Genomic DNA, 27,793 nt, shown 5'->3' on the forward strand with positions numbered 1-27,793 from the left:
ACAGCAAGAAGGTCCTGGGTTCGAATCCCGGGCCGCCCAGGGCCTTTCTGTGTGGAGTTTGCATGTTCTCCCCGTGTCTGCGTGGGTTTCCTCCGGGTGCTCCGGTTTCCCCCACCACTAAAAACATGTCGGCTAGGTTAATCCTCCAGTCAGCGCCCCTGACCAAAGGCACTGGCTCATAATCTGGAGTTGGTCCCCGGGCGCCGCACCGTGGCTGCCCACTGCTCCTCAGGGATGGGTTAAATGCAGAGAAAGAATTTCACTGTACTAGCTGTATATGTGACTAATAAAGTACCTTTACCTTTATTTACTATCTTAATAGTTTATTGATGAGCATAAACTATTATCTTCTACTTACCCCTTAACACCCACTGGCTTGTCCAGGGCCTGATGGGTCCAGTTGACCCACAGGTCAGCAGGTGTTAATGATTTAAGTTTAGTTTTCCTTGATGAAGGATTTTTTCAGTTTTTCTGATCTTAAGTTTTTCAATTCGTAACAGTGAAGGGATGAAACATAAATATAGCCTAACCTATGTCATGATAATACTGTTTGCCTAATAAATGATCAAACCAACCTACCGACCACAGACTCATTGCCTTTGAGCATAATGGAGCGAATTGTTTTTTGTACAATTTTTATTTATTTATTCATAACATTATGTTATCTAGTTTGTAAAGTGCCTACATGCATCATGTACTACTATTAAAGCTATGTGTCAGTCACTACTCCTTACCTGTGGGACAGTGTGCCCATGCCTCCGTTCAGAAAACTGACTGCAAACTGTAAAATCATCTCATTCGGAATAATTACTGGACTATGATTAGTGATGCACAAGTAAACAGCTCCACAGTGGTGCAGCTGCTGAGAATGAGGCTGACTCCATACAGAGCTGGATAGCACCCTAATACATCTAAGTTTATGTTTTTTAATATAACTCTCAATGCTGTCAAAATGTACCTATACAACACACCTGCATTGAAATGTCTGCATGAACTTCTCAGTGTAGGTTCACATCACATCTGTCAGACATGTTAAAAACTGCAGGCTGGTGTCTGTAGTTAATTATTAAAGTGACGTCGGCGTCATGTGGCGCTGCGACGCTTTCACTTTCATTTGTCTGGAAGAAGAAGCAACAGTTTGTTTGTTCGCAGCACAGACACAGACGAAGGTGAGTGAGAAGGTTTACTGTGTTTGTTCGATAAAACCTCAGATTAATTATAATTAACGACTTCACGTTGTTTCGAAATCAAAGAGAGACGAACCTGTAGCAGTTTGCGTTACTCTGTTGTAACCTTAAGTAGGCCTAAAGTGGGGTGAAGTGAATATAAATACGTCAGATAATGAAATGCAGCATTAATGTAAGAACCAGTTTTGTCATATACTCATTGATATGAGTATGACAAAACTGGTTCTTATTAGGTGTTGTGACCTAATATGTTTTATGTGTTGAAGGAGACGGCGACATGTGGACAGACAGCGACACCAAGGGGCCGATGGAAGCTGTAAGTGTGTAAAAGACTTTTGTGTTAAAGCAGATATCAGTGGCAAGGCCGTTTCGGCTAATGCTGTGTTCAAGGCAGGCTTTTGAAACCGTAAGTTACAGCTTCAAGTCACAACTACGACTTGGTAGCGTTCCAGGTAACCCGTAGCTCGTGTTTTTACCGTCCTGTTGTCTGTGAAAGTTCCCTATAACGGCCACTCGTAACTTCCGACCCGTGAACTCGTACCAGATCGAACTGGTATGACTTCACAGGAAGGAAAAACACAAAGTACGAGTTTCCTTGAACGCACCATGAGTTAGCAGCCCCCGCCCTTGTCAGGCATCAATTGGTCCTCGTGCTACGTCACCACATTCACGCGCATCCCTTGGCTGCACACACAGCCCTTCATGCCGTTCTCTCCCCTCATTGGATAACACTTGTATCCCACAAGGAAAATTTTCTCCTCGGGTTACAGCAGAGCAGAGTGACGGAGAGACTCGTGTTTAGGCTGAAATACTTCATGTAAGTGATTGCTGACGGAAAATAGGACTATTTAGGACTTATATTAACAAAAACATTCCACTGATATCTGCTTTAATTGTCACAATTTTTTGTTATTATTAGGCTATTTTTAACTTATGATCGGTCTTCCCTCCTCATGCCATAATACATAGGTCAAATTTACCTTTATGTGAAAATTAAACGGCTAGAAATCGCAATATAATCAAATCATCAAAGTTAGTAAACTTTGGACTTTGTACCTGATATGACGTGGTCCCTACGGGTTCCCATTGCTCTGTTTTCTTCAGCTCGTAGCTCGATTCAACGGTTTAACGATCTGTGGATCTTTTACGGGATCACATCATAGAGGATCACATTCATGCTGTTGTTTAGCAACCGTTGCATGCCGGGAGTGATGGCAGCTATAGGCTAGGCTGCATCAAAGACGGTTTATAAACCATCATGGATCTAATATAATACATCCATGGGCTGCATGGATCTATAATAAGATAAGATAATATAATACATCCATGATGCTAGGCTACACCAAAGATAAACCGTCTTTGGTTACACCATGGATCAATTATGGGCTACACCAGAGAGGAAATGCACGAAATGCACTTCTGAAGAGCAAATTGTAAACATTTTCCTCTAGTCCAGGCAAAATAGCGTTTTCCGACAGACTAATTGTATCAGAATGTTTTTCACCATAGGCCTACATCATTTCTTTGAGGTGTCCAGAACAACTTAAGTCCTAAGAAATCCTAGTTGGGGAAATATGTTTAATTCTCATCAATCCAAGATTTATTATACAGTATAAAGTCTATGGTGCCAATAAGGCCAGACAGCAATACACCCCAAAGGTGCTATTTTTTCCCCCTTTACTGCTATCACAATGAAACTTTACACAATGAAAGTATTCATGAAATGTAACATTTTTTGTATTACAAGTTTCTTGAAAATGGATATGAATATGCAGATGAGCAATACACTAATGGAATATGCCCAAAATACACCCTAATAGGCTTGTTTTTTTCTCCCTTACTCCTACCACAGTGAAACTTTACACAATGAAAGTATGAAAAGTAAAATTTCTGTATTTCAAGTTTCTCTGAAAATTTATTTTAAATATGCGAATGAGCTCAACACTAATCGACTTATGGTCAAAAAGCCATAAAGCCGCAGCAAAAACAGGGGCCAAATAACTAACACATTCATGTCCATTCAGTAAATTAACCTATGCATACAATCTGAAGTCACTTGCCACACTTGACCTATGCATACACACAATTTGATGTCACTTGCCACACTTAACTGGGTCACTAGTTGCCACAAAAAGACTTATATTGACCTTAAGAATTGATTGCACAGTCTTGTCTCCAGTTGCTTTCTAAATCCACTTTTTATTAGCGAACAAGCCTTACCTAATGACTTTCCCCCCAATTTGCAGAGAACATCAGAAGAAAGTCAGAATACATTAAAGTCGTTTCAATGACTGTGTGTCATGTTATGTTAAATATGCTGTTATGTTCAACAACATATGAGCGGGACTAAGAACTTAGTTATTTGGCCCCTGTTTTTGCTGCTTGCGGCTTTATGGCTTCTTGACCATAACTCAATTAATGTTGAGCTCATTTGCATATTCAAATTAATTTTCCAAGAAACTTGTAATACAAAAAATTTTACTTTTCATGTATACTTCCATTGTGTGAAGTTTCATTGTGGTAGGAGTAAAGGGGGGAAAAAACAAGCCTATTTGGGTGTATTTTGGGCATATTACATTAGTGTATTGCTTATTTGCATATTCAAATTCATTTTAAAAGAAACTTGTAATACAAAAAAAAATTACTTTTCATGTATACTTTCATTGTGTAAAGTTTCATTGTGGTAGGAGTAAAGGGGAAAAAAAGCCTATTTGGGTGTATTTTGGGCATATTCCATTAGTGTATTGCTCATTTGCATATTCAAATTCATTTTCAAAGAAACTTGTAATACAAAAAATGTCACATTTCATGAATACTTTCATTGTGTAAAGTTTCATTGTGATAGCAGTAAAGGAAAAAAATAGCCCCATTGGGGTGTATGGCTGTCTGGCCTTATTGGCACCATAGACTTACAGTAAATCAATCTTGGATTGATGAGAACTAGGATTTCTTAGGACTTTTAGTATGTTGTTCTGGACACCTCAAAGAAATGATGTATGGTGAAAAACATTCTGTTACAATTAGTTCTATTAGTACAGCGGTTAAGCCCTCAAATCAAGGGGAATTGTGCACTTTTTGAAAGAAACATGAAACTTCTACCATAGTTAGTTTATACCATGAGGTTTATTTTAAGATCGGGAGGGAAGTCAGATTTGAACTCTGAGGCCCGGGAGAGGTCAAATCCAAGATGGCCGCCAATAATATTCAAAAATGCCTATCGCTGGAACCAAACACAGTAGAAAAACACTTAAGGTGTCATTTCCCACTAATGTTTGGGTGCCCGTTCTGTTGGTGATACCTTTGAGACCAATAGAATTCAAGAAAATGCATTTAGATCAATGTGGAGGTCAAATAATGCAGACATAGGGAGGTGAACGGTGCAAAAAGGTAGTTTACTTCCAAAATAATAGCCTAACAGTGATGATGATGTTAATAATGATGATAATAGTGCCAATAATAATAATCATTATCATAATAAGTTCTTTTTTTTAACTGATTTATTATTAACTCATTGGCTGCCAGCCATTTTCAGAGCAGAGAGCTGCATACTGCCAGCCGTTTTAGAGCATTTTTTACAGATCTTTCAAGACCCACAGAATATTGTGTTCATGTAAACATGTAAACACCAAAACTACCAAGAGAAAGAATAGACTCTCTTCTTTCATTAGGAAAAAAAGTTTGTTTCTACCTTTTTCCATTCTTTAGTAAACGGCAGTAGAACATTGGCTGGTTTTGCCAAAAACACCTGTTTTTGACCAGAACACTGAGAAAACAAGCTTTTTGTGGAAAGAAACATGTCAAGCAGAACAGTGACTTTGAAGTTAATATACAACAGAAACAACATGTCTATAGACATCAATGGCAGCCAATGAGTTAAAGAGACACTGTCTCTCGGCTCTGTTCGTGGCACTAGTACACCACAGCCGCTTGTTACTCTCTCCCTGGCTCTCAGGCTCCGGTCCACTTGGTGCTCCTCCTCCTCTATCCTTGCCTGACTGAGGGCTGCCACCGTGCCCCTGGTCCACCGGTGAGGGATGAGGGGGACTGCCAACTGGGGGCCCACACCCTCAGACCGACAAAAGCTTGGATCATGGGCTGACTTTCAAGAAATCGCAGCAAGGGAGCTGCTCTGCTACGTACAAAACCGTGACCCAGAATCAGGTCGTCTGCAAGTGATTTAGCACCAGGTTCTCCACAAACATGCGGTGCGAGATTGGAGAGGACCGGCGGACCACCATCCGGCCACGCGCCAACCCTGTCACCAATGGCTCTACTCGCTGTAATCAAAACCCGGTTGTCAGGGGGTTTCGCTAGATAGTAGGTAGGGACAGTGGGAATCTCGTTCATCCATTCATGTGTGTCACTAATTCAATGACGAGGCATTTGGCTACTGGGTCATACGGCTTTCCGTGTTTACCTGCACGTCAGGCGCCATCGTGAGTACTACGACATGATACAGCCCATACGGACCCATTTCTGCATCAGCAGCTGGTCCGCCACCTTCTATAATCATTACGAGCCCAAACTGCCCCCAGCTGACCGCCAGCCGGTGGGATGCAGCCAGGCAGGGTTCCCGTTATAGAGGGCCAGCCAGCGTCGTGTAGAGGTCCCCTCAGGGCACCAGCCACCCTTGCGGCCGTCCCTCATCCCTTTGAGGACCAGCTTGGCTCCTGGAGAGGGCCGTAGTCCTCAATCCTGGAACGGCCATACCTAAAACGTGACGTCAGCCGACTGCCTTCCACTGATTGGGCAGAGCGTTGTCACTGGAAGAGTCGTGAGCGCGATGTCCGACATGAGAATTCATCTGTACCGAGACCGTTGTTATTCCTTCACCCGAGTTAAATGATGCTGTGTGGAAAACCACGCTGTGGTCCGTAATCGAGGAACAGACAAGTGAGTTTGGAGCTGACTAGAAGATCGAAAATAGAGAGAGAAACAGTGTGGCCTTGCGATCCCCCCACCCCTGCTGAGGAGGAACTAGAGAACTCAGCTGTAATGGAAAAGCACCTTTACTGAGCCGTGCCGTGACTGTGTAGTGGAAAAGTGCCAATAGTTACTCCCTCCGTTTACCTGCACTTCATTAAATTTCTTCACTTTGACATTCAAAGTAGAGTTCTCAACGGGCCTGAAAATTACAACCCGACCTGACTCGGCCCGTGGGTTTTAAGCCCGGACCCGACAGAGCTCGATACACCAGCATTAGTTGTCTGGCCAAACCCAGCCCAGCCCAACAAAAAAAAAGAAAACTAAACTAAAAAAGTGAAATGCTTTCTTTGCAGCGAGAGCAGATGGTACCAGTGACGCAGCAGCACCTTATCAGCGGGTGAAACTGATTCAATTTCGGCCACAAAAACATTGTGGTTTTTTGGAGATACACACAGCATCTCGTGCCAAACCAACCCGACCCATCGGCCTTACTCGGGTTTGGGTTGAAATTGAGAACTCTAATTCAGAGTACTGGGCGAAAGCACATTGTGTCAACTCCCCTCCATGGGCCTTCGCAATGCTTCCACACAGCGTCGGACACCACCCCTCTCTCCGCGGAAAGAGGAGGGCGACAGTATTATTAAATTGCAGATTTGCACCTTTACATAAATGCATTTTCTTGAATGTGTTTTGGTCAAAAACAGGTGTTTTGGTCAAAAACAGGTGTTTTGGTCAAAAACGGGTGTTTTTGGCGAAACCAGCCAATGTTCTACTGCCGTTTACTAAAGAATGGAAAAAGGTAGAAACAAACTTTTTTTTCCTAATGAAAGAAGAGAGTCTACTCTTAATCTTGGTAGTTTTGGTGTTTACATGTTTACATGAACACAATATTCTGTGGGTCTTGAAAGGGTCTGTAAAAAATGCTCTAAAACGGCTGGCAGTATGCAGCTCTCTGCTCTGAAAATGGCTGGCAGCCAATGAGTTAATAATAAATCAGTTAAAAAAAAGAACTTATTATGATAATGATTATTATTATTGGCACTATTATCATCATTATTAACATCATCATCACTGTTAGGCTATTATTTTGGAAATAAACTACCTTTTTGCACTGTTCACCTCCCTATGTCTGCATTATTTGACCTCCACATTGATCTAAATGCATTTTTTTGAATTCTATTGGTCTCAAAGGTATCACCAACAGAATGGACACCCAAACATTAGTGGGAAATGACACCTTAAGTGTTTTTCTACCGTGTTTGGTTCCAGCGATAGGCATTTTTGAATATTATTGGCGGCCATCTTGGATTTGACCTCTCCCGGGCCTCAGAGGTCAAATCTGACTTCCCTCCTGATCTTAAAATAAACCTCATGGTATAAACTAACTATGGTAGAAGTTTCATGTTTCTTTCAAAAAGTGCACAATTTTCATGCTTAGCCGCTGTACTATATTTTTGGGTCCAAAATGAGCTAGATTGCCTGGACTAACTGGAAGCAAAAGGTATAACCGTGATAATAATAATACATAATATGCTGCCATGTTAGCTCTTAATGAATGACGTTTTTCTATGCAAAATTCGCAAAACACTAGCCTACATGCTGTAGCTAAAGTTACAAAAGGACATTGAAACTTGTCTTTTCCAACCAAAACAGCATAATTTCCTGGTTTTGGCCTTTTTAAAAAAAAAATTTTTTAATCCACAGTGAGATATCAAGCTGAGATATCAAGCTGGAGTCTTACATAGGCGTGCTGGAGGCACAACTTGTCAGGATAAACTCTGCTAATCCCAAATTATCACAGCCTGTTATGTCCACTTGGGTCTCAATGATTATCTTATGTTAACATTATTAATTTGACTTTTTTTTTTCATGTAAGTCACTTGGTCTTTGTTGTTCTAAGTCACTTTGAGTTGCACTGTAGAAAAACAGTGGCTCTAATGGCATTGTCATGTTTACAGGCTCCAGTGACTTCATCTCAGGAGGAGGAGGATGAATTTCAAGTCTTTGCCTCTGTCCAGTGGTTAGACGGTTATCAACCACAGAAATGTAAGATGGAGCTAACAAAAGTTGTTCAAAGGTGGATCAACACGAACAATCTTAAAGTCAACATCAGTGTTGTAAAGGCTTCAGAGGACGGGAACGCTGAAATAAAGATAAAACCTGCATCAGGTGCAGTATAACAACACTTTGAGTCTACTACAATGTAATACATTTAATTAGCAATCAAATTTGTTCTCATATTCTGCACATTAATTTCTTTTCTTCTTTTAAAGCCATGAAGTTGCTCAACAAACTGCGCGGACAAACACTGACCACCAGAGAGGGGAATAAAGTCACAGTAAAGTCTTTTAGTCTGACACCACCAGAAGAATCAGATGCTGCTTCAATCAACCTCCCACCTTGTTTTGCTTCATCTGTGTCGAACCCACAAGATGTATGTGCAGTATGCCAACATGGCATTGTTTTGATTTTGACTATTGCATGCTGGGAGTGACGTCAGCTATGGGAACTCTAATGAAAACAGTACGCCAGAGAGAAAGTGTTAAGACAAAAGGAACTATAATGAGTAAATTATGTTGCGTCATAATGTCTAGAAATTGCTTAGAAATAACGGTCAATTTCATAGTAATGTCGAGAAATATTGCAAAGAAATAACTATTGATTGTGTAAAATAGCCCAGAAATAACAGTCAATTGCGAAGGTTTGGTGGAGAAACATTCTGGCCTTTCCCAAAAAATTCAAAGCATGAAAAGCATGTGTAATCTTTTGCCTTTATGAAAAACATGACTTTACTATGAAATTGACTGTTATTTCTATGCTATTTCTTGACATTACTATGCAATTGTTATTTCTTGGCTATTTCTTGGCATTATCACATAATTAACGGCCTGTAAATTAATGGGTTACCCATTTTTCTTCATAAACAAAAAGATATGAGAATAATATACCAACAATATATCCTTAAACAAGATGTATGCAGGTAAAATACTTTATATTATTAACATATTTATTATTTTATTTAACATTTATACTTGTTAATTTGACTTTTTTTTTCATGTAAGGCTTAGTCGTTCTTAGTTACTTTGAGTTGCATTATAAAATCAGTGGCTCTGTGTCATGTTGACAGGCTCCAGTTTCTTCATCTCAGGAGGAGGAGGATGAATTTCAAGTCTTTGCCTCTGTCCAGTGGTTAGACGGTTATCAACCACTGAAATGTAACTTCGAACTATCAGGAGTTCTTCAAAGGTGGATCAGCACAAACAACCTTAAAGTCAACATCAGTGTTGTAAAGGCCTCAGAGGACGGGAACGCTGAGATAAAGATAAAACCTGCATCAGGTGCAGTATAACAGAATTTTAAAATTGGAATTAAAACTCAGACTCTACAACTACAACACTTTGAGTTGACTGCCATGTGATACATTTCATTAGCATCAAATTTGTTCTTATTCTCTGCACATTAATTTGTGTTCTTCTTCTTTTTAAGCCCTCAAGTTGCTCAACAAACTGCGAGGACAAACACTGACCACCAGCGAGGGGAATAAAGTCACAGTAAAGTCTTTTGATCTGACACCACCAGAGATGAAGACAGAAGAACCAGCTGCTGCTTCAATGAACCTCTCGTCTTCTTCTTTTCTGCCAGATCCACATAATGTATGGACAATATATTAAATCACTAGGAATGAACGATTACAAAAATCGATTTTTACTAAATTAGTACATTCTCTTTTCATCCAGGAGGAAGTGAAGCTGGAGGAACAAAGTGGTTCCAGCAGTTCAGCATCAGCTCCTGCAGCAGCAGAGGAGATGTACACTTGTCCTCTCCCAGTTAGTCATTTCTTGTACGTGAGCCACATCTACAAGGAGGAAATGAAACGTATAGAGAAAGAGAGTGGAGTTGAAATTGCAGCAGAAGTGACGATAACATTTAAACCACAGAGTCAGAAAGGTGGAGACCCACAGAAAGCTCTCTCTGAATTCACAACCCTTGTCCAGAAGTCCTCGGCTGAATCCAGTGGCTCAACTGTTCCTCTCAAGTACGTAGATCCAGAACAGTGGAAGGAGATGCTGAAGATCATCCAGAAGAAGGAGAACAAGCTCTTTGTTACTCTGTCGTCTGAAGAAATGATCCTATGTGGGCCGAGACAAAGTCAAGACATCGTCACTGAGACCTTAAACACACCAGAGAGGTCAATGGAGAGCCATGCCATGACATCACCCCTGGGTCACACTCCTCCACCTGGTGCCAGTGGCTTCAACAGCTCAGAGAAGAACAGTGACAAGCAATCTGAGGGGGCGTCCAGTCAAGATGTCATCACTAAGACCATGAACACATCAGAGAAAAACTTGAGAAACACCAGCATGGCAGACTCAACATGGCCGTCCCAAGACACACCACTGAAGACTGACATGAAAACCAAGGATCCCCTTGCTGCAGGACTCACTGTGGAGGAGGACCAGCAGAAGCAGATGATGACCTCCTTGATTAAGCAAGTAGATGATATCAAAACAATGACAGAGCGATTGGCCCGCAGTCAAAGACTACAAGAGATCAAACTTTCCCACATAAAGTCAAGCCATGCCACGAGAGATCTGTACCAGAAGATTACACCCAACACTCCACCACCTGGTGCCAGTGGCTTCAACAGCTCAGTGAAGAAATATCTATCAATCTATCCAGCAGAGGGGGCATCTAGTGGACCTGTGTCTAAAGGACGGTCAGAAGGAGACAATGAAGACGATACCTGCCCTATATGCATGGACACATTCACCAATAAGAAACAGCTGAAGTGTAAACATGCATTCTGTGAGAAGTGTCTGGAACAAGCAAAGAAAGTCTCAGGACCGATCTGTCCTGTGTGCAGAGACGTCTACGATAAAATAGAAGGAGACCAGCCTGAAGGAACAATGTCAGTTAGAACAACTCCCACATCTCTCCCTGGATTCTCACCATATGGCACTATAGTTATCAGCTATGATATTCCAAGTGGGATACAGACGGTAATAATATGGTTAATTATATCTAAATTTTGTATCAAATCTATAACATTTCTGTTGTTATGGCTAATCTTCTTTCTTCCATCACAGGAAAAACATCCAAATCCTGGAAGATGGTTCACTGGTGCTCGTCGAACAGCGTATCTACCAGACAACAGAGAGGGCAGAGACGTCCTGAAACTTTTGGAGAGAGCATTTGAGCAGAAACTCATCTTCACTGTTGGGACGTCCAGAACGACCGGGGCGGACAACCAGGTGATCTGGAACGACATTCACCACAAAACCTCCATTCATGGAGGACCACAATGGTACAAGTGACAGATTTCTTTTACTATATGTTTTTTGTCAGTGTTAAATCTGCTCAAGTTGTTTACATTAACTCTTGTGCACACTGTTTTTGCAGCTTTGGTTATCCTGACCCAGACTACCTGAGCAGAGTGAGAGACGAGCTGAAGGCTAAAGGCGTTGAGTGAAGACACAACACTAAGTGACTTTGGAGAGTTTTTGTAAGAAATCTAATTTTACATGTACAAAGAATAAAACTAAACAAAGATGATTATTCTAGATGAGAAATTACTGAAATGCACATTCTTATACTGTATCAGCATCATTAAGAGCTTAACACCCACTGGCTTGTCCAGCGCCTGGTGGGTCCAGTATCAATTGACCCACAGGTCAGCAGGTGTTAATGATTTAACTCTAATTTTCTTTGATGAAGGATTTCTTCAGTTTTTCTGATCTATATTTTTTTCAGTTTGTTACAGTTAAGGGATGAACGTCAATGTCAATGTCATGATATACTGTTTGACTAATAAATGGTTATTAGCATTTGAAAACAACACAAACACAGCAATATATTTTCTGTACAATTCTTAACATTTTATTCACAACATTATCTGTTAATTAGTTTGTAAAACACCTTAATGCATCATGTACTATTAAAAGCTGTTACTTTTCATTAAAATGCATGATGTATGACTTTGCAGACCACTTAAAGCAGAAGTAAGCGATCCGGTGGTTTTGGCTAACTTCTTGTCAGCCGATGGAGTTAGCCGTCCCCGCCCTCGTCCCTACGTCACCACATTCACGTGCATCCCTTGGCTGCACACACAGAGAGGACCGCCCCTTTATGCCGCTCTCTCTCCTCATTGGATAAAGGTTGTAGGATACAAGGAAAGTTTTCTCCTCGGCTTACAGCAGAGCAGAGTGACTGACAGACCCGTGTTTCAGACCAAACACTCTATGTAAGTGATTGCTGTCGGAAGATAGAACTATTTAAGACTTATATTAACACAAACATTCCGCTTACTTCTGCTTTAAGGTAAAAAGTCTACTCACAAACCCAGACAAACGTTATCTGGTTTCTGGAAGAGACGAGCAATAACTGCAGCCTCTTGCTCCTGGTGGAGCAAGAGGCTCAAAACAAACAGCTGAACAGCGTAGGTAGACATGACTCTTTCCAAAAAAATCCTTTACCTGCTCTGCACCCTCCCATCATTGTATTTAATTATGCTTCTTCTTACTCCTTTTCAAATATGTCATTTATTTTCTTTTTCTGTGTTTTTTTATTTTGCTTCCTCAATTTTCATTTCTATATAATGTTGTGCAATTGTGTAGTAGCATTTGGGAAGCCTTGTACGTTTCGCATATTCGGAATAAACACAAAAAATAGTCTACACAACACCACTTACCTGTGATCTCCACACCTTGGTGTGCCTGTGCCTCTCTTCAGAGTAATGACTGCAAACTGCAAAATCATCCAATTCAGAATAATTACTGGATTGTAATTTTGATGATTATAATTTATAATATATTTTATAATATCACTCTCAATGCTGTCACATTTCGGAGTAAAATGTACAACATAAAGATGTGGCCTTACTTTAAAACTGCATTCAAATGTCTACATGAACTTTTCAGTGTAGGTTCACAGCACATTTGTCAGACATGTTAAAAACTACAGGCTGGTGTTTGTAGTTAGTTATGAAAGTGATGTCAGCATCGCGTGCAGCTGCCACACTTTCACTTTCAATTGTCTGGAAGAAGATGCAGCAGCAGTTTGTTTGCAGCACAGACACAGAGCGAGGTGAGTGACCAATTTTACTGTTCCATCAAAATTAAGACTAATCAGTGATACACAACTTCATGTCATGTCATGTCGCAGGTTTGTTAAAAATCAAAGAGAAAGACGTGTAAAGACTGAACCTGTCAGAGTTTGTGTAAGTCTGTTGATCCATAACACATGAACATGTTTTCAATATAAATTCATCAGATAATGAAATGCAGCGTGGATTTAAGAATCGTTTTTATCATGTCAGTGTCATGCGACTAATGTTTTGTTGTGTGTTCAAGGGAAAAGACGACAACATGTCTGCAGACAACGACACTGATGAGCCAATGGAAATTGTGAGTAGTTGTTTATGTGTAAACTGAACATTGGACAAAATGTTAAAGGAGCTGTGGTGTCAATGTTTAATAGATATTCAAACTAAAGTCAGTGGGAACGATGCTGTCAAACAGTGTTTATTATCACAATTTTATTATTATTATTATTATATAATTATAATTCAAATAATCTGTCTTCCCTCCTAATACATTGTGAGGATTGGGATGAAATTCCACAACTTCCCTCAACAACACATGGAGATAAAGGTGCTGAGGTGAGTTTTTCTTCTTTTTTTTTCCCTTATACTGTACATTGCAACCAAGAACAGAACTAAATAAAGAAGTGGATAAAATATCAAGATGGAAGAGCCTCTCATATTTCAGTCACCCTGCTTACACTCAGTATTTTTCCATTGACCACACCTCTGCATCACTCAGCCTGCCAGCCACTCCCACCTCATCAGTCGACTCAGATCACCTGTGTACACAGCTGCTCCTCATCCTCTATTCACCAGCTCCACCCTTATATTATTATTATATACCCTTATATTACGCCTAGCAGCACTCTTTTGCCTGACTTCCCAGTACTGACCCTGCATGTGACTCACCTGCTTCACCTGCCCCCCACAAGTTCTGAGTGACGTGTTCCTTGCTGGCGTATGGACTGATCTCTTGGCTTTGTATTAGAAAATAAACAGTCAGAAATCGCAATAAGAGCATGTAAAATAAACAGGTTATCAATGCTTCTAAACGTTGCCTGTGAGCAGTGAAGGATCTAGAAAATTATTTATGGGGTGTGTCGTGGAAATTCTCCGTTGCTGATGAAGAATGAAATATTGACTCGCCGGCCGACAAGCTTTTATTTCCTTTGCAAAGAAAAGGTCAATCAACATGCGAGCGGTTCAAGATGAAGAAAGACCCCGAACATGGGGAAAGCCTATACATTTATAGCTAAGGGAAGGTCCACCTCTGGGGTGTGTTTGTGTCCTTTAGCCGGCCCCTTCCCTGATTGTCTTTTCACACCTTTGTCTTTGAAGGTATCGTCACCGGTCTCCCGAGGTATGGAGTCAAGACATACAATTTAAAATACAAAGGGGTTTGAGTGTGAATTAGGAAGTTGAAGTTGAAAGGAACTTGAATTCACAAATTACAGAAGGAAGTCTGGGAAAGCAGAAGGTTAGGTGTCTTAGGTGGTTTAAATGCAAAAGAACTTGATTATATAATTACCATAGAAAGTATCTCACAAAGGAGGTAAAAATGCTATTACAGGTGACAAGAGGGGGGCAAGAACTTTTGAGGGGTGGCAACACATGTCAAAAGTATATGTGCTAATATAATCACAGTTTGATAAGAAATAGAAGAGAGAAGAATATAAATTACACTAAAATATTTTCCATTTTCAATACTTTATAGACTACAAAACTTAAGTCACTGGTTTCTGCTGATGTCTCTCTGTGACCTACAACAGCAAATGAGCCCATCGGTGTGAAGATAAGCTGTTTCTAAATAGTGAAACTGGGAAGCGGTGGGAAGCGGTGGGCAGGTCGGACCACGGACGAAACAATTTATGGCACTCAGACCGGAGACGGCCCGCACAACAGGGCTCAAGACGGTCCCAACCTCCCAGGGACATAGACATATATTTGGGATGATAATCAATAACCCTAGGGGCGCAGTCTTGTTTTTTTGCACTTAGAAAATAACAAAACAGCAACCACACACTCAAAACACTGCATATATCAATTTATTGCAAGCTTTCGGTCACTGTGACCTTGAAGAAGATTCTCCTCCTCAGCCCCAAGTTGCAAACACCTGGGGCCTCATTTATCAAAGAGGGTGTAAAACTGCTACTAAAGTTTTGCGTACGGCGAAAAGACGAAAATGGCGTACACCCGAAATATTTACACCTTTTTCAGATCAATCAAACTGTGCGTACGCACAACTCTCCGCATTTCCCTTTGATAAATCACACCGGACCCAAGAATGGTGCACATGTGAACACACCTCTTACTCCACCCCCGGAACGCCTATATACAACTATATATGGTCAGCACGTGCATATTTAATTAGCCATGTGGCTCTGTGAGGTGTAAAAAAAAGGTGTATCCACAATGATAAATGAGGCCCCTGGCAGGTGAAAGTGAGAGAAGGTGAGCACCCCCCCTTCTCACTGTCTCTGGGGTAGAATGCCACGGGTTGGCGTGGCCCACGTGGGAGCGATGAGAGACTTTTCTCGGACATTTGTACACACACGCACAGTCATACACCCGCACACACTCCCACATATTATTCTAAAGACTCTATGAAGACGTTATGTTGTGTATGTTTATAATATGTGTGTTTGGGGTCGTGCTTTGTAAACATGCGGGGCATGAGCCGCGCACCGGTGTTGGGAACGCGGTGCGCCGCGGCTCGCACTCACCACACCCACAAGTCACCTGAAACAGTTTACACTCCTTCCTACCAGCCTGGCGTGTAGTGAGGTACCCACTACTCGTCCCACTCTTCATCTGTTCACTGGTAAAGACTCTGGTCCTGCATACATTCATTTACACGCAACATTCACCTGCACTCCCGGTCCAGCTCCACTGCTCCTCTGTGGAAGCGCGCCGCTGCAGGGGCGGTCTTTAACGAGCGCGGGCCCGGGTGGGCATAGCCCATGGTGCTCAGGGGTGTTTGTCTTGTTGTATCATATGGTTTTATGTGATCATGTTGCACAGGTATTGTGTGGATATGTGAAAGATTGTACAAGGTTAAAATATGTTATGTATTGTTTATTCTGGTGTGTATTGATGTAAATGATGTGTTTGAGGGACCGTTATAGTGTTTGGTTTGCCCTGCAGTAATGGTTTGCCCCAATTAAGTTAACTCACAGCAGCTGTATTTAAGGGAGTGGCATTTGGCTTCCGGGCGGCTCTGAGGAAAGATGCTCTAGCCTGGTGTGAGGCTATGAGGTCAGTTCTAACCTGGTGTGAGGTTAGGGTAGGGTCATTTTTTGGACCTGTTTTTGCCCTCAGAGGGTGTGTTGATTATTGTTGATTTTTTTTTGTAAAATAAAAAACCTTGTCTTTTGGCACTCGACGCTTCGCTGGCTCTGTTTCCAACCTCCATCACCTAAGTCTGGTCTGCCCTGATCCCCTTTACGTGGGGAGGCCGCTCCGGTCCCTCACAATGACCCATGACTGGTTGATGCTCCAGCAAGCCGAGTGTCTCTGCTCCTCTCACCCACACTTGAGTACCCGTCCTGGGGCCTCATTTATCATTGTGGATACACCTTTTTTTACACCCTTTTTCCCCCGTTTTGTGCGTACGCACTTTTCTCCGCCAAATTTGGGATCTATCAAGCCAAAACCTGACGGGGAAAAGTGCGGACATTTACACCCATTTTGACGCTGGCGTACCGTGATTTACGCCTTTTTTGAGGAACAGGAGGAATTGGCGACACCGTTGCTGAGTCAGAGAACTGCAGTGTGAGAGGGAGAGAGGAGCACGGAGTACATTTAGAAGAGCACAGTAGGATTTTTTGAAGTAATTGTGGTAGTGGTGGACCGTTGATGCTGGCAATCCAACCCGCTCTATAATAACACTAGGCTTTATGTTAATTGATAAACAGAGCGGATTGAGGATTTTGCTTTTTTGCTTTTACACACTCTAGTGTGACGTCCGACAAGGATCAAACTCGCCAAGTTTAAAAACACATCGGCAGCAGCGCACACTGATCTGCAGTTACTGAGACTGTTATTATTCTGTCACCTGAGTTAACGAGGTGCACGTGAGTTTGGAGCTGACGAGAGAATAAAGACTGAGACAACGTAACAGTTCAAAGTAATGGTAACTATCGTGGAAATCCTGCTTATTGTTTTAACATGTAGGTGTAAAAAAATAAATTTTCTGGGATAAAGGGGCAGATTACATAAGATTATTCTTCTTTCTGCTCCTGTTTGTTGAGATTTGGGAGGTTTTGGTTTTTATTGTAGCTTATTAAAATGCAAGATTATTTTTCTGACTGATTTATTGCCCGTGTATCTGCTTTCGGAGAAGCGGAGAAGTTCCGCTTCTTTCCCCCGCCCTCCGCCCGTTGTCTCCATTGTCACTTTGTTGTCACTTGTTGCCGCTCCACAGAGCCACATGGCTAATTAAATATGCACGTGCTGACCATATATAGTTGTATATAGGCGTTCCGGGGGTGGAGTAAGAGGTGTGTTCACGTGTGCACCATTCTTGGGTCCGGTGTGATTTATCAAAGGGAAATGCGGAGAGTTGTGCGTACGCACAGTTTGATTGATCTGAAAAAGGTGTAAATATTTCGGGTGTACGCCATTTTCGTCTTTTCGCCGTACGCAAAACTTTAGTAGCAGTTTTACACCCTCTTTGATAAATGAGGCCCCTGGGCTATAAAGTCAGCCTACCACTGTCCTGTTAGAGGCTAGAGGTATTTTAAATAGGCCTACTTTTCCAAAGTAATTTGCTTAACACTGTTTCTTGTAGTCTGGCACCACCAGAAATGGAAACAGAAGAACCAGCTGCTGCTTCAATGAACCTCTTGTCTTCTTCTTCTTCTCTGCCAGATCCACAAAATGTATGGACAATATATTAAATCACGAGGAATGAAAGATTCCAAAAATTACTAAACTAAAACATTTTATTGTCATCCAGGAGGAAGTGAAGCTGGAGGAACAAAGTAGTTCCAGCAGTTCAGCATCAGGTCCTGCAGCAGCAGAGGAGAGGATGACTAACGAGGAGACATGTCAGCTCCCAGTTAGTCATTTCTTGTACGTGAGCCACATCTACAAGGAGGAAATGAAACGTATAGAGAAAGAGAGTGGAGTTGAAATTGAAGCAGAAGTGATAGTAACATTTAAACCACAGAGTCAGAAAGGTGGAGACCCACAGAAAGCTCTCTCTGAATTCACAACCCTTGTCCAGAAGTCCTTGGCTGAATCCAGTGGCTCAACTGTTCCTCTCAAGTACGTAGATCCAGAACAGTGGAAGGAGACGCTGAAGATCATCCAGAAGAAGGAGAACAAGCTCTTTGTTACTCTGTCGTCTGAAGAAATGATCGTAAATGGGCCGAGACAAAGTCAAGACATCGTCACTGAGACCTTAAACGCACCAGAGAGGTCAATGGAGAGCCATGCCATGACATCACCCCTGAGTCACACTCCTCCACCTGGTGCCAGTGGCTTCAACAGCTCAAAGAACAGTGACAAGCTATCTGAGGGGGCGTCCAGTCAAGATGTCATCACTAAGACCTTAAACACATCAGAGAAAAACTTGACAAGCATGGCAGATTCAACATGGCCGTCCCAAGACACACCACTGAAAATTGAGATGAACATCAAAGACCCTCTAACTGCAGGACTCACTGTGGAGGAGGACCACTGGAAGCTGATGATGAACTCCTTTACTGGAAAAATAGATGTTATCAAAGAGAAGTTTGATGTGGATTTTCAGATCAAAGATGTTGGTCAAGGGAAAGTGGACGTCAGAGCCCGCTACAGAAAACCTGGAGGACACAAGTCCATGGAGAGCCATGCCATCAGAGCTCTTCTTCATCTGTACCAGAAGATTACAACATCACCTCTGGGTCACACTCCATTCCTTGGTGCCAGTGGCTTCAGCGGCTCAATGAAGAACAATGACAAGCAATCAGAGGGGGCGTCCAGTGGACCTGTGTCCAATGGACAGTCAGGAGGAGACAATAAAGATAACAGATGCCCTATATGCATGGATACATTTACCAAGAAGAAACTGCTGAAGTGTAAACATGAATTCTGTGAGAAGTGTCTGGAACGAGAAAAGGAAGTCTCAGGACCGATCTGTCCTGTGTGCAAAGACGTCTTCGGTAAAATAGAAGGAGACCAGCCTGAAGGAACAATGTCATGGAGAATAACTCGCACATCTCTCCCTGGATTCTCACCATATGGCACTATAGTTATCAACTATGATATTCCAAGTGGGATACAGACGGTAATACTATGGTCAATTATATTTTAATTTTGTATCAAATCTATAACATTTATGTTGTTTATATCTAATCTTGATTCTTCCATCACAGAAAAAACATCCCAAACCTGGAAAAAGGTTCCATGGTACTCAGAGAATAGTGTATCTACCAGACAACAGAGAGGGCAGAGATGTATTGAAACTGTTGCAGAGAGCATTTGAGCAGAAACTCATCTTCACTGTTGGGACGTCCAGAACGACCGGGGCGGACAACCAGGTGACCTGGAACGACATTCACCACAAAACCTCCATTCATGGAGGACCACAATGGTACAAAGTGACAGATTTCTTTTACTATATGTTCTTTGTCAGTTTTAACTCTGCTAAAGTTGTTTACATTAACTCTTGTGCACACTGTTTTGCAGCTTTGGTTATCCTGACCCAGACTACCTGAGCAGAGTGAGAGACGAGCTGAAGGCTAAAGGCATCAAGTGAAGACACAACACCAAGTGACTTTGGAGAGTTGTAGAAATCTAATTTTACATGTACAAACAAAACTGGCTTGTCCAGCGCCTGGTGGGTCCAGTATCAATTGACCCACAGGTCAGCAGGTGTTAATGATTTAACTCTAATTTTCTTTGATGAAGGATTTCTTCAGTTTTTCTAATCTAAAATGTTCCAGTTTGTTACAGTTAAGGGATGAACGTCAATGTAACCTATGTCATGATAACACTGACTAATAAATGATTATTAGCATTTGAACACAACACTAACACGGCAATATATTTTCTGTACAATTCTTAACATTTTATTTACAACCGTATCTGTTAACTAGAAAATTTCCTCTCGGGAAATTTTGAATGGGCCACGGGAGCTACTGCGGGTTGTGCCATCTCTGTCAACATGGGAATCAAACCCACGATCTTAAGGTCAAGACAGAGCTGATCAGACAGACACATGATCATCTTTCTATAAGCACTGATATGGAGGAGCTGTAACCACATTAGGTTAACTGTGTGTGTGTGTGTGTGTGTGTGTGTGTGTGTGTGTGTGTGTGTGTGTGTGTAACTGTAATCACATGAAGCTGGCTCTAGAGTCTGTGTGTGTGTGTGTGTGTGTGTGTGACTGACTTGACACATAGTTAGTTAGTAGCTGCATCCTGTGTCAGTCTGATTTAGCTGTGTCTGTGTTTATAAACATTTAAACGAGCGCCAGGTGGATTGTTTATGAAGTTAACGAGCCCTGGCCTGAGGATCAAAGAGGTTACCACGGCGATAGGGGCCCCCGCAGGCTGAGACAGACAGAAACGTGGAGAAAAACAGCCATTTTCTGCCTCTAAACCGGCCTCACAATTAGGCTTAGCATGACAAAACGGTAACTCCTATCAGAACAAAACACAGATCAATGTTGCTCTAAGGACTTACTGAAAATTTCGGTACGATTTGGTGTTTCTACAGTAAATATTTTGGCGACGCTGGCAGTTTTAAAACATCAGGCCGTTCTGCTCCTCTCAGAAAATATTTGTATTGGACTCAATGAGGAGCAGAGACAGACGTGGCCGCACTCAGAGGCTGATTCTGTAAGTTCTGTAAGTCTCTCTGATATTTTGAGCACATGACATGAGAGATAACAAGTTTGTCTTACAAATTCTGAAAAAATTATGTCTGTAGAGTGTAAATTGTGGCCGTGCTGACAGTTTATCCAGAAAAAATACAGAATGTTTCTTCACTCTCTCCCACTCTAACCGATGATGTCACGCACTCTGACACGAACATTCCATGCAATACACACCCATTATAAACTCATAATTTCTCCAAAAATGATCATGGTCATTGATCAGGGATTGATCAAAAACTATATGACCTATCAAAACGTGGAGTAATACGACAATACACAAGACTTGTGTCTACTGTTTAAAGTTTAAATGGAGTCTCTAGGTGAAAGTATGCCTGAGCAGTAGACGTTTGTTAAACTCCAATGATTGGTCTTTTTCGGTCTTTTTTTTCCGCCCGTCCCATTGACTTACATGCAAAATTTTTGCGCAGTTTTTCGCGACTACGTCGCGAAAAATTCGTAAACTGTTGAGAAAAGTAATAGCACCCCGATCCCGATCAAGACGCACGTTTTGATATATAATATTTCCTGCAACTCTTCGAGTTGCAGGACTAGTTGCGAATCGAAAATCGTCCGGAAGTGGAAAAATAATAATAAGAAAAAATCCACACAATAACAGTAGTGCCCGGGCGACTGGTCCCTGCAGCTATTTCATAGCTGTTGGGACCAGTGCCCGGTGCGATTGCCCGTGGCCCTAATTAGTTTGTAAATCGCCTTAATGCATCATGTACTACTATTAAAGCTGTGTGTTACTTTTCATTAAAATGCATGATGTATGATTTTGCAAACCACTTAAGGTAAAAAGTCTACTCACAAACCCAGACGAACGTTATCTTGTTTCTGGAAGAGACAAGCAATAACTACAGCCTCCTGCTCCTGGTGGAGGAAGACGCTCAAAACAAACAGCTAAAACAGTGTAGACATGAATCTTTCCAATAAAGTCCTTTATCTTCTCTGCACCATCCCATCATCAGCCAGTTGCAATGCATTTAACTATGCTTCTTCTCACTCCCTTTGTCATTTATTTTCTTTTTTCTGTGTTTTGTTATTTTGCTTCCTCAATTTTCATTTCTATATTATGTTGTGCAAAGAATTTGTTTAGTAGCAATTGGGAAGCCTTGTACTATTTGCATATTCAGAATAAACAGTATAGTGCACACACACCACTTACCTGTGATGTCTACTCCTTACCTGTGGGATAGTGTGCCCTTGTCTCTGTTCAGAGAACTGACTGCAAACTGCAAAATTATCTAACTCAGAATAATTACTGGACTATGATTAGTGATGTAAAGTAAGCAGTGGTGCAGATGATGCTGAGAATGAGGCTGACTCCATACAGAGGTGGATGGGTTGAACCATAGTAGCCTAATACATTTTTTACAGTTTTATGATTAGGGGAGTGTTATGAGTGGATGTTATTACATGTTTGACCACTAGGCGGCAGTACTGGTTTGTAGTCAGCTTACCGTACCTTATAACAGAGTAGAGCAAGACTGCATTGAGCCACATGTTGTTGAGAACGTGAGACATTAAACTAAGTTACTTGCTATCAACACGGCCTCATCCTTGGAACACGAACATGACAGGGAGAGTGGGGTAATGTGAGACACCGGGTAATGTGAGACACCCCCTGTATCTAGAAAACGGAACACATTTTTGGTCATCTGACCATTATGTTTTCAAGCCCCTCCCATTTCCCCATGGTCATGAAGAAGAGGACCTCATGATGCTGTGGAAAGCATGTTTTTTTTTTTTTTTTTTTTTTTACAAAAATGTTATTTTTGCATGTAAAAGTAAATTTTCTTGCTGTCAGCTTAATCAACTGTTGTGCCAAAGCAAATTGATTCAGGTAGAAAAACGTATATGATACATGATGATGAACTACCAACACATAAAACCATGTGATGATGCTGGCTGAAAATTAGCCTGAATTTCTAAGAGAGGTCGTTTTTTCTAAAATGGGGGTCTTGGGGTAAAGTGAGACAAATGCTGCGTGGTAAAGTGAGACCATGGATGTATTATAATAAATCCATGACCAGCAAACATCTGACGTCTAATGGACCTCCAGATCAGGTCCAGATCGCGTCGGTCGGTCCAGGACCACATCTGTACGTCTAACTGACGTCTAAAATAGGTCATATCTGGACGTCGTATAATAACCTCTTCTGGACGTTGATGTGACGTTCAATATCTGACCTAAAAAAGACGGGTGCACAATAATTTTTTATCACATCTTTTTTGGAAATCTTCAGCTGTGTGGTGTGACTCTCTCTTGACATCTATGTCCAAATTTGAATGTAATTTATAAAAATAATAATAATAATAATATATTTATTGACGAAATTAAGCCTGGCGTCTGGTATGGCTACGTAATCTGTGTGTGTGTGTGTGTGTGTGTGTGTGTGTGCATGCGCGCGCGCGCGTTGCGCACTGCCCGATGGGCACTGATTGCCTAGCAACGGTTGAAACTTGGTGTACTGCGCATGCGCGAACTTTGCGCAATTTGAATTTACAAGCGGTTAGTTTTGTGAGAAGCTGTCAGACAACTACGGATCATCGACGGTAAGTAGCTATATCTTATAGTTATGCACATTACCTTTTATTTAATGTTAAAGTCACACTCTTTTGTATACTTAGTTAATAATGTGTTCATGGTATCAGTAACCCTCTGCTATTGTTAAAAAAAAAAACCCTCAGATCGTCAACTTTTTTTTTTTTCTCATTAGTTAGCCTCACGTCACCAGCCATGATCAAAACGACTTTAATTCATGAGGATTTTAATATTTCATTATTCGTTTTTGTTTTTGCTCCATAGACTGTCGTTACAGCATGTTTTGATTGTCATGCACAATCATAACGGGATATTCTGCAACCTTGGTCCCCCTCATTTGAAAGAGGTAAAATCTATCATTTTTACTTTTGATTAACGTTATCAGATTACATCATTTTACAATTTCTCCATTCAAAAATATTTTTCTGTGCGTTTATATGGATAGAGATAAAGTTAATTGGCTTGTTATCTCCAGCGGGATGGCGAAGGAGTAGGCCCACATGCAGTTCAGTAGGTGGCAGCATGGGACTAGCCCTACCATGGATGTAGCCTGTTAGCTCTTGGTCACTCCTAAAGCAAATCCTAACAGGCGGTATCTGGATGAACTGACCACAGACTGGGGATTTAACGGTGACTTTCTCGGTAACAGGAGCCTGGGGGATCAGAGGTCGTTGCCTCGGTAACGGAAGTCTCTCTCGTCTCCTCTGCAGTTTGATCCGGAGCAGTGCGAGCGAGGACGGCGTCCTCCTCCTCTTCCTCACCGGCATCGCGGAGCGCGCCGCGGAGGAGCCGCAGGAGAAGGAGGCGCCGGTGCTGCAGGAGTCGTCCAGCGACGAGCAGACGCCCAGCGACGGGGGCACTCGGGCTTCAAGTCGGTGCTGTCGGCGGATTCATGTGACAGATTGGAGTTGTTCGTAGATCAAGAAACAGACAGTTTTTTTTTTTGTGAATTTCAGTGGACTGCTGCTGGATTTAATATTTTGATGTTGGACACTGCCTGAGGAGTTTTAATGCAGCCTGAACGCAGCTCAAACCGACCCGGTGCCTCAGCACGGACCAAGCTTTGATAGACACACCGGACCCACGTCGGTTTTACCGTATCCTCCCGTACACGGCAGCTCAGTGACGGCGGCTTTTTGACTCGTTACACACTGTGGTCTCTGTGTTTTAACGATGGTACATCCTGAGGCCAGTATACAACAGGTAACAGTGTTGTTGTCTCTTTTCACCTCCTCTCTCCCCTGTGTACATTTAAATAGAGATCCCGCTACTTTATGTCGGCTTTGCTTGTTTACATTTCACAAAAAACTCCTAGAAAAGGATTGATTGACTGCAATTAATTTAATTGTTTACATCCTTACTTGGCTTGGCATGCACTGAACACGTGTGATCACACAGCAGTGAGTGTCGGGCGAGAGAAGACACAAGCTCAACAGACATAAAATATCTTGGATGTTCTTTGTAAGAGCTGAAGACAAAGTCCTCTTTTTGACTACTGTGTTTCATGTATGAACCAAATTATCTTTCCTGAAACATTGAATTTAATTTCCAACAAAAATAATAAAAGTGTATTTTGAATTCTGCATTGGACTTCTTCATGGGAAAGGAGGGACACAGGAGGGGGGGCATACACACCGTCAACAACAATATTTAATGTACGCACCCAAATGGTATTTGTGCACTTTCACAGTTCACTTTCAGTGCATAACATGCAGTTACAATGTACTTTGAATGCTGTATTGGATACATGGCCTAATCTACATAATTTCATAAGGCCATTGATATGGTCAATATTTTTAAATATTTAAAATAATTTTTATGTATAAATTACGTTCAAATTCGGTCAATATAAGACGTCAAGAGGACGTCCACGCCGACCATTTTTCAACCTTATTTGAACCTTGTATAGACGTCCTATAAACGTCAAAACTGAACGTCCAGAAGACGTCCAAAAAAGACGTAACAAAAACTTTCATTCTGCACCCGCCAGGGACGTCATTTCGACGTCGGACCATGACGTAGAAAAGACGTTGTTTCGACGTCGGCTTGCTCGCTGTTGTAAGAGGTAGCCTACAAATAGCCATACGATCAGCAGTAGAAAGGTTTCTGCTCCCCTCTGAGAACCACCGGGGCATTGCGCTGGGAGCATCAGGGAGACAGTGATGACGTCAGCATCGCGTGGAGCTGCGACACTTTCACTTTCATTTGTCTGGAAGAAAGCGCAGCTACAGTTTTGATTGCCGCACAGACCGAGCGAGGTGAGTGAGCGGTTTTTACTGTGTTTGCTCCATCAAAACTTAGACGAATCAGTGATTCACAACTTGGTAAACATGTCAACGTGTAAAGACTGAACCTGTGAGAGTTTGTGTGTGTTGATCCATAACACATGAACATGTTTTCAATATAAATTAATCAGATAATGAAATGCAGCGTGGATTTAGGAGTCGTTTTTATCATGTCAGTGTCTTGCCACTAATGTTCTGTTGTGTGTTCAAGGGAAAAGACGAGAACATGTCTGCAGACAACAACACTGAGGAGCCGATGGAAACTGTGAGTTAATTGTTTATCTGTAAACTGAACATGACAAAATGTTAAAGGAGCTGTGGTGACTGATTAATAGATATTGACACTAAATTCAGTGGGAACGATGCTGTTTTATTAGTGTTTTATTATTATTTTTTGTTATTTAAATAATCTGCCCTCCCTCCTAATACATTGTCAGGATTGGGTTGAAATTCTACAACTTCCCTCAACTTCCCTTTCTTCATAACTTAAGAAATAATCACTCCTTGTTATGTCAACTTGAGTCAGAGTGTGTTATTTTATCATATTGCTTATTTTTATATTTGACATTTTTTTCATGTAAGTCTTCTAGGTCACTGTGAGTTACATTGTAAAACAAGGTGACTCTGTGTCATGTTTACAGGCTCCGGTGACTTCATCTCAGGAGGATGAAGTTCAACTCTTTGTCTCTGTCCAGTGGTTAGACGGTTATCAACCACGGAAATGTAGGATTGAACTAAATAAAGTTCTTCAGTGTTGGGCCAACACAAATGACTTTAAAGCTGACATCGATGTTGTAAACACCTCAGAGGACGGGAACGCTGAGATAAAGATAAATCCAGCATCAGGTGCAGTATCACTGAAATTTTACTTTGAAATTAAATCTCACAAACTACACTTTGAGTTGACTTCCATGTGATACATTCTGTTGTAATATTGCTTCTTGCAATTAAATTTGCTCTTATTTCTGCAAATTAATCTTTTTAAGCCCTGAAATTGCTCAAAACACTGTGCGGACAAACACTGACCACCAGAGAAGGGAACAGAGTCACAGTAAAGTCTGTCAGCCTGACACCACCAGAGATGAAGACAGAAGAACCAGCTGCTGCTTCAATCAACCTCTCGTCTTCTTTTGCTTCTTCTGTGTCAAACCCACAAGATGTATGTGCAGGATGCCAACATGGCGTTGTTTGTCATACTGTGTTTTATTAACATATTTATTATTTTAACATTTGTAATTGTTCATTTGACATTTTTTTCATGTAAGGCTTTGTTGTTATAAGTCACTTGAGTTGCATTATAAAACACAGTGGCTCTAATGGCGTTGTCATGTTTACAGGCTCCAGTTTCTTCATCTCAGGAGGAGGAGGATGAATTTCAAGTCTTTGCCTCTGTCCAGTGGTTAGACGGTTATCAACCACTGAAATGTAAGGTGGAGCTAACAAAAGTTCTTCAAAGGTGGATCAACACAAACAACCTTAAAGTCAACATCAATGTTGTAAAGGCCTCAGAGGACGGGAATGCTGAGATAAAGATAAAACCTGCATCAGGTGCAGTATAACTGAATTTTTAAATTGGAATTAAAACTCAGACCCTACAACTACAAAACTTTGAGTCGACTACCATGTGATACATTTCATTTGCAATTAAATTTGTTCTTATTCTCTGCAAATTAATTTGTGTTGTTCTTCTTTTCAAGCCCTCAAGTTGCTCAACAAACTGTGCGGACAAACACTGACCACCAGAGAGGGGAACAAAGTCACAGTAAAGTCTTTTGATCTGACACCACCAGAGATGGAGACAGAAGAAACAGCTGCTGCTCCAGTGAACCTCCTGTCTTCTTCTGCTTCTTCTCTTCTGCCAGATCCGCAATATGTATGGACAATATATAATATTATCACTGG

The 27,793-nt window shown here is 41.5% G+C and overlaps 3 protein-coding genes across 3 annotated transcripts in view; all 3 read left to right on the forward strand.

The window, feature by feature from the left end:
- The window catches only part of LOC146986783 (uncharacterized), a 40,946-nt gene that overhangs the window by 9,807 nt on the left and 3,346 nt on the right, over positions 1–27,793 (forward strand). The window contains exons 5-9 of the mRNA XM_085777873.1: positions 8,387–8,547; positions 9,241–9,451; positions 26,878–27,050; positions 27,229–27,439; positions 27,589–27,764. Of these exons, the coding sequence (XP_085633999.1) occupies positions 8,387–8,547; positions 9,241–9,451; positions 26,878–27,050; positions 27,229–27,439; positions 27,589–27,764 (932 nt within the window). The remainder of the gene's footprint in view (positions 1–8,386; positions 8,548–9,240; positions 9,452–26,877; positions 27,051–27,228; positions 27,440–27,588; positions 27,765–27,793) is intronic.
- LOC146986785 (E3 ubiquitin-protein ligase DTX3L-like) lies at positions 10,774–11,736 on the forward strand. The gene is made up of 3 exons (XM_085775608.1): positions 10,774–11,113; positions 11,201–11,418; positions 11,514–11,736. The coding sequence occupies exons 1-3, from the start codon at positions 10,871–10,873 to the stop codon at positions 11,581–11,583; spliced, it is 531 nt and encodes a 176-aa protein (XP_085631734.1). The 5' UTR covers positions 10,774–10,870; the 3' UTR covers positions 11,584–11,736.
- Positions 17,982–19,998, forward strand: LOC146986786 (uncharacterized). Its single transcript, XM_085775606.1, has 4 exons — positions 17,982–18,074; positions 18,152–19,465; positions 19,554–19,771; positions 19,867–19,998. The coding sequence occupies exons 1-4, from the start codon at positions 18,000–18,002 to the stop codon at positions 19,934–19,936; spliced, it is 1,677 nt and encodes a 558-aa protein (XP_085631732.1). The 5' UTR covers positions 17,982–17,999; the 3' UTR covers positions 19,937–19,998.

The sequence above is a fragment of the Trachurus japonicus genome, chromosome 5 (genome assembly GCF_045865225.1).
Source record: "Trachurus japonicus isolate A0001 chromosome 5, Traja_1.0".
Lineage (NCBI taxonomy): Eukaryota > Metazoa > Chordata > Actinopteri > Carangiformes > Carangidae > Trachurus > Trachurus japonicus.

What these genes read in the sequence shown, in the direction of transcription:
- LOC146986785 (XM_085775608.1), top strand. Translation starts at nt 10,871, where the DNA reads ATGGACACATTCACCAATAAGAAACAGCTGAAGTGTAAACATGCATTC. An exon ending in TTCCAAGTGGGATACAGACG is followed by an intron (nt 11,114 to 11,200) that starts GTAATAATATGG and finishes CTTCCATCACAG; the next exon opens with GAAAAACATCCAAATCCTGG. An exon ending in ATTCATGGAGGACCACAATG is followed by an intron (nt 11,419 to 11,513) that starts GTACAAGTGACA and finishes CTGTTTTTGCAG; the next exon opens with CTTTGGTTATCCTGACCCAG.
- LOC146986786 (XM_085775606.1), top strand. Translation starts at nt 18,000, where the DNA reads ATGGAAACAGAAGAACCAGCTGCTGCTTCAATGAACCTCTTGTCTTCT. An exon ending in CTCTGCCAGATCCACAAAAT is followed by an intron (nt 18,075 to 18,151) that starts GTATGGACAATA and finishes ATTGTCATCCAG; the next exon opens with GAGGAAGTGAAGCTGGAGGA. An exon ending in TTCCAAGTGGGATACAGACG is followed by an intron (nt 19,466 to 19,553) that starts GTAATACTATGG and finishes CTTCCATCACAG; the next exon opens with AAAAAACATCCCAAACCTGG.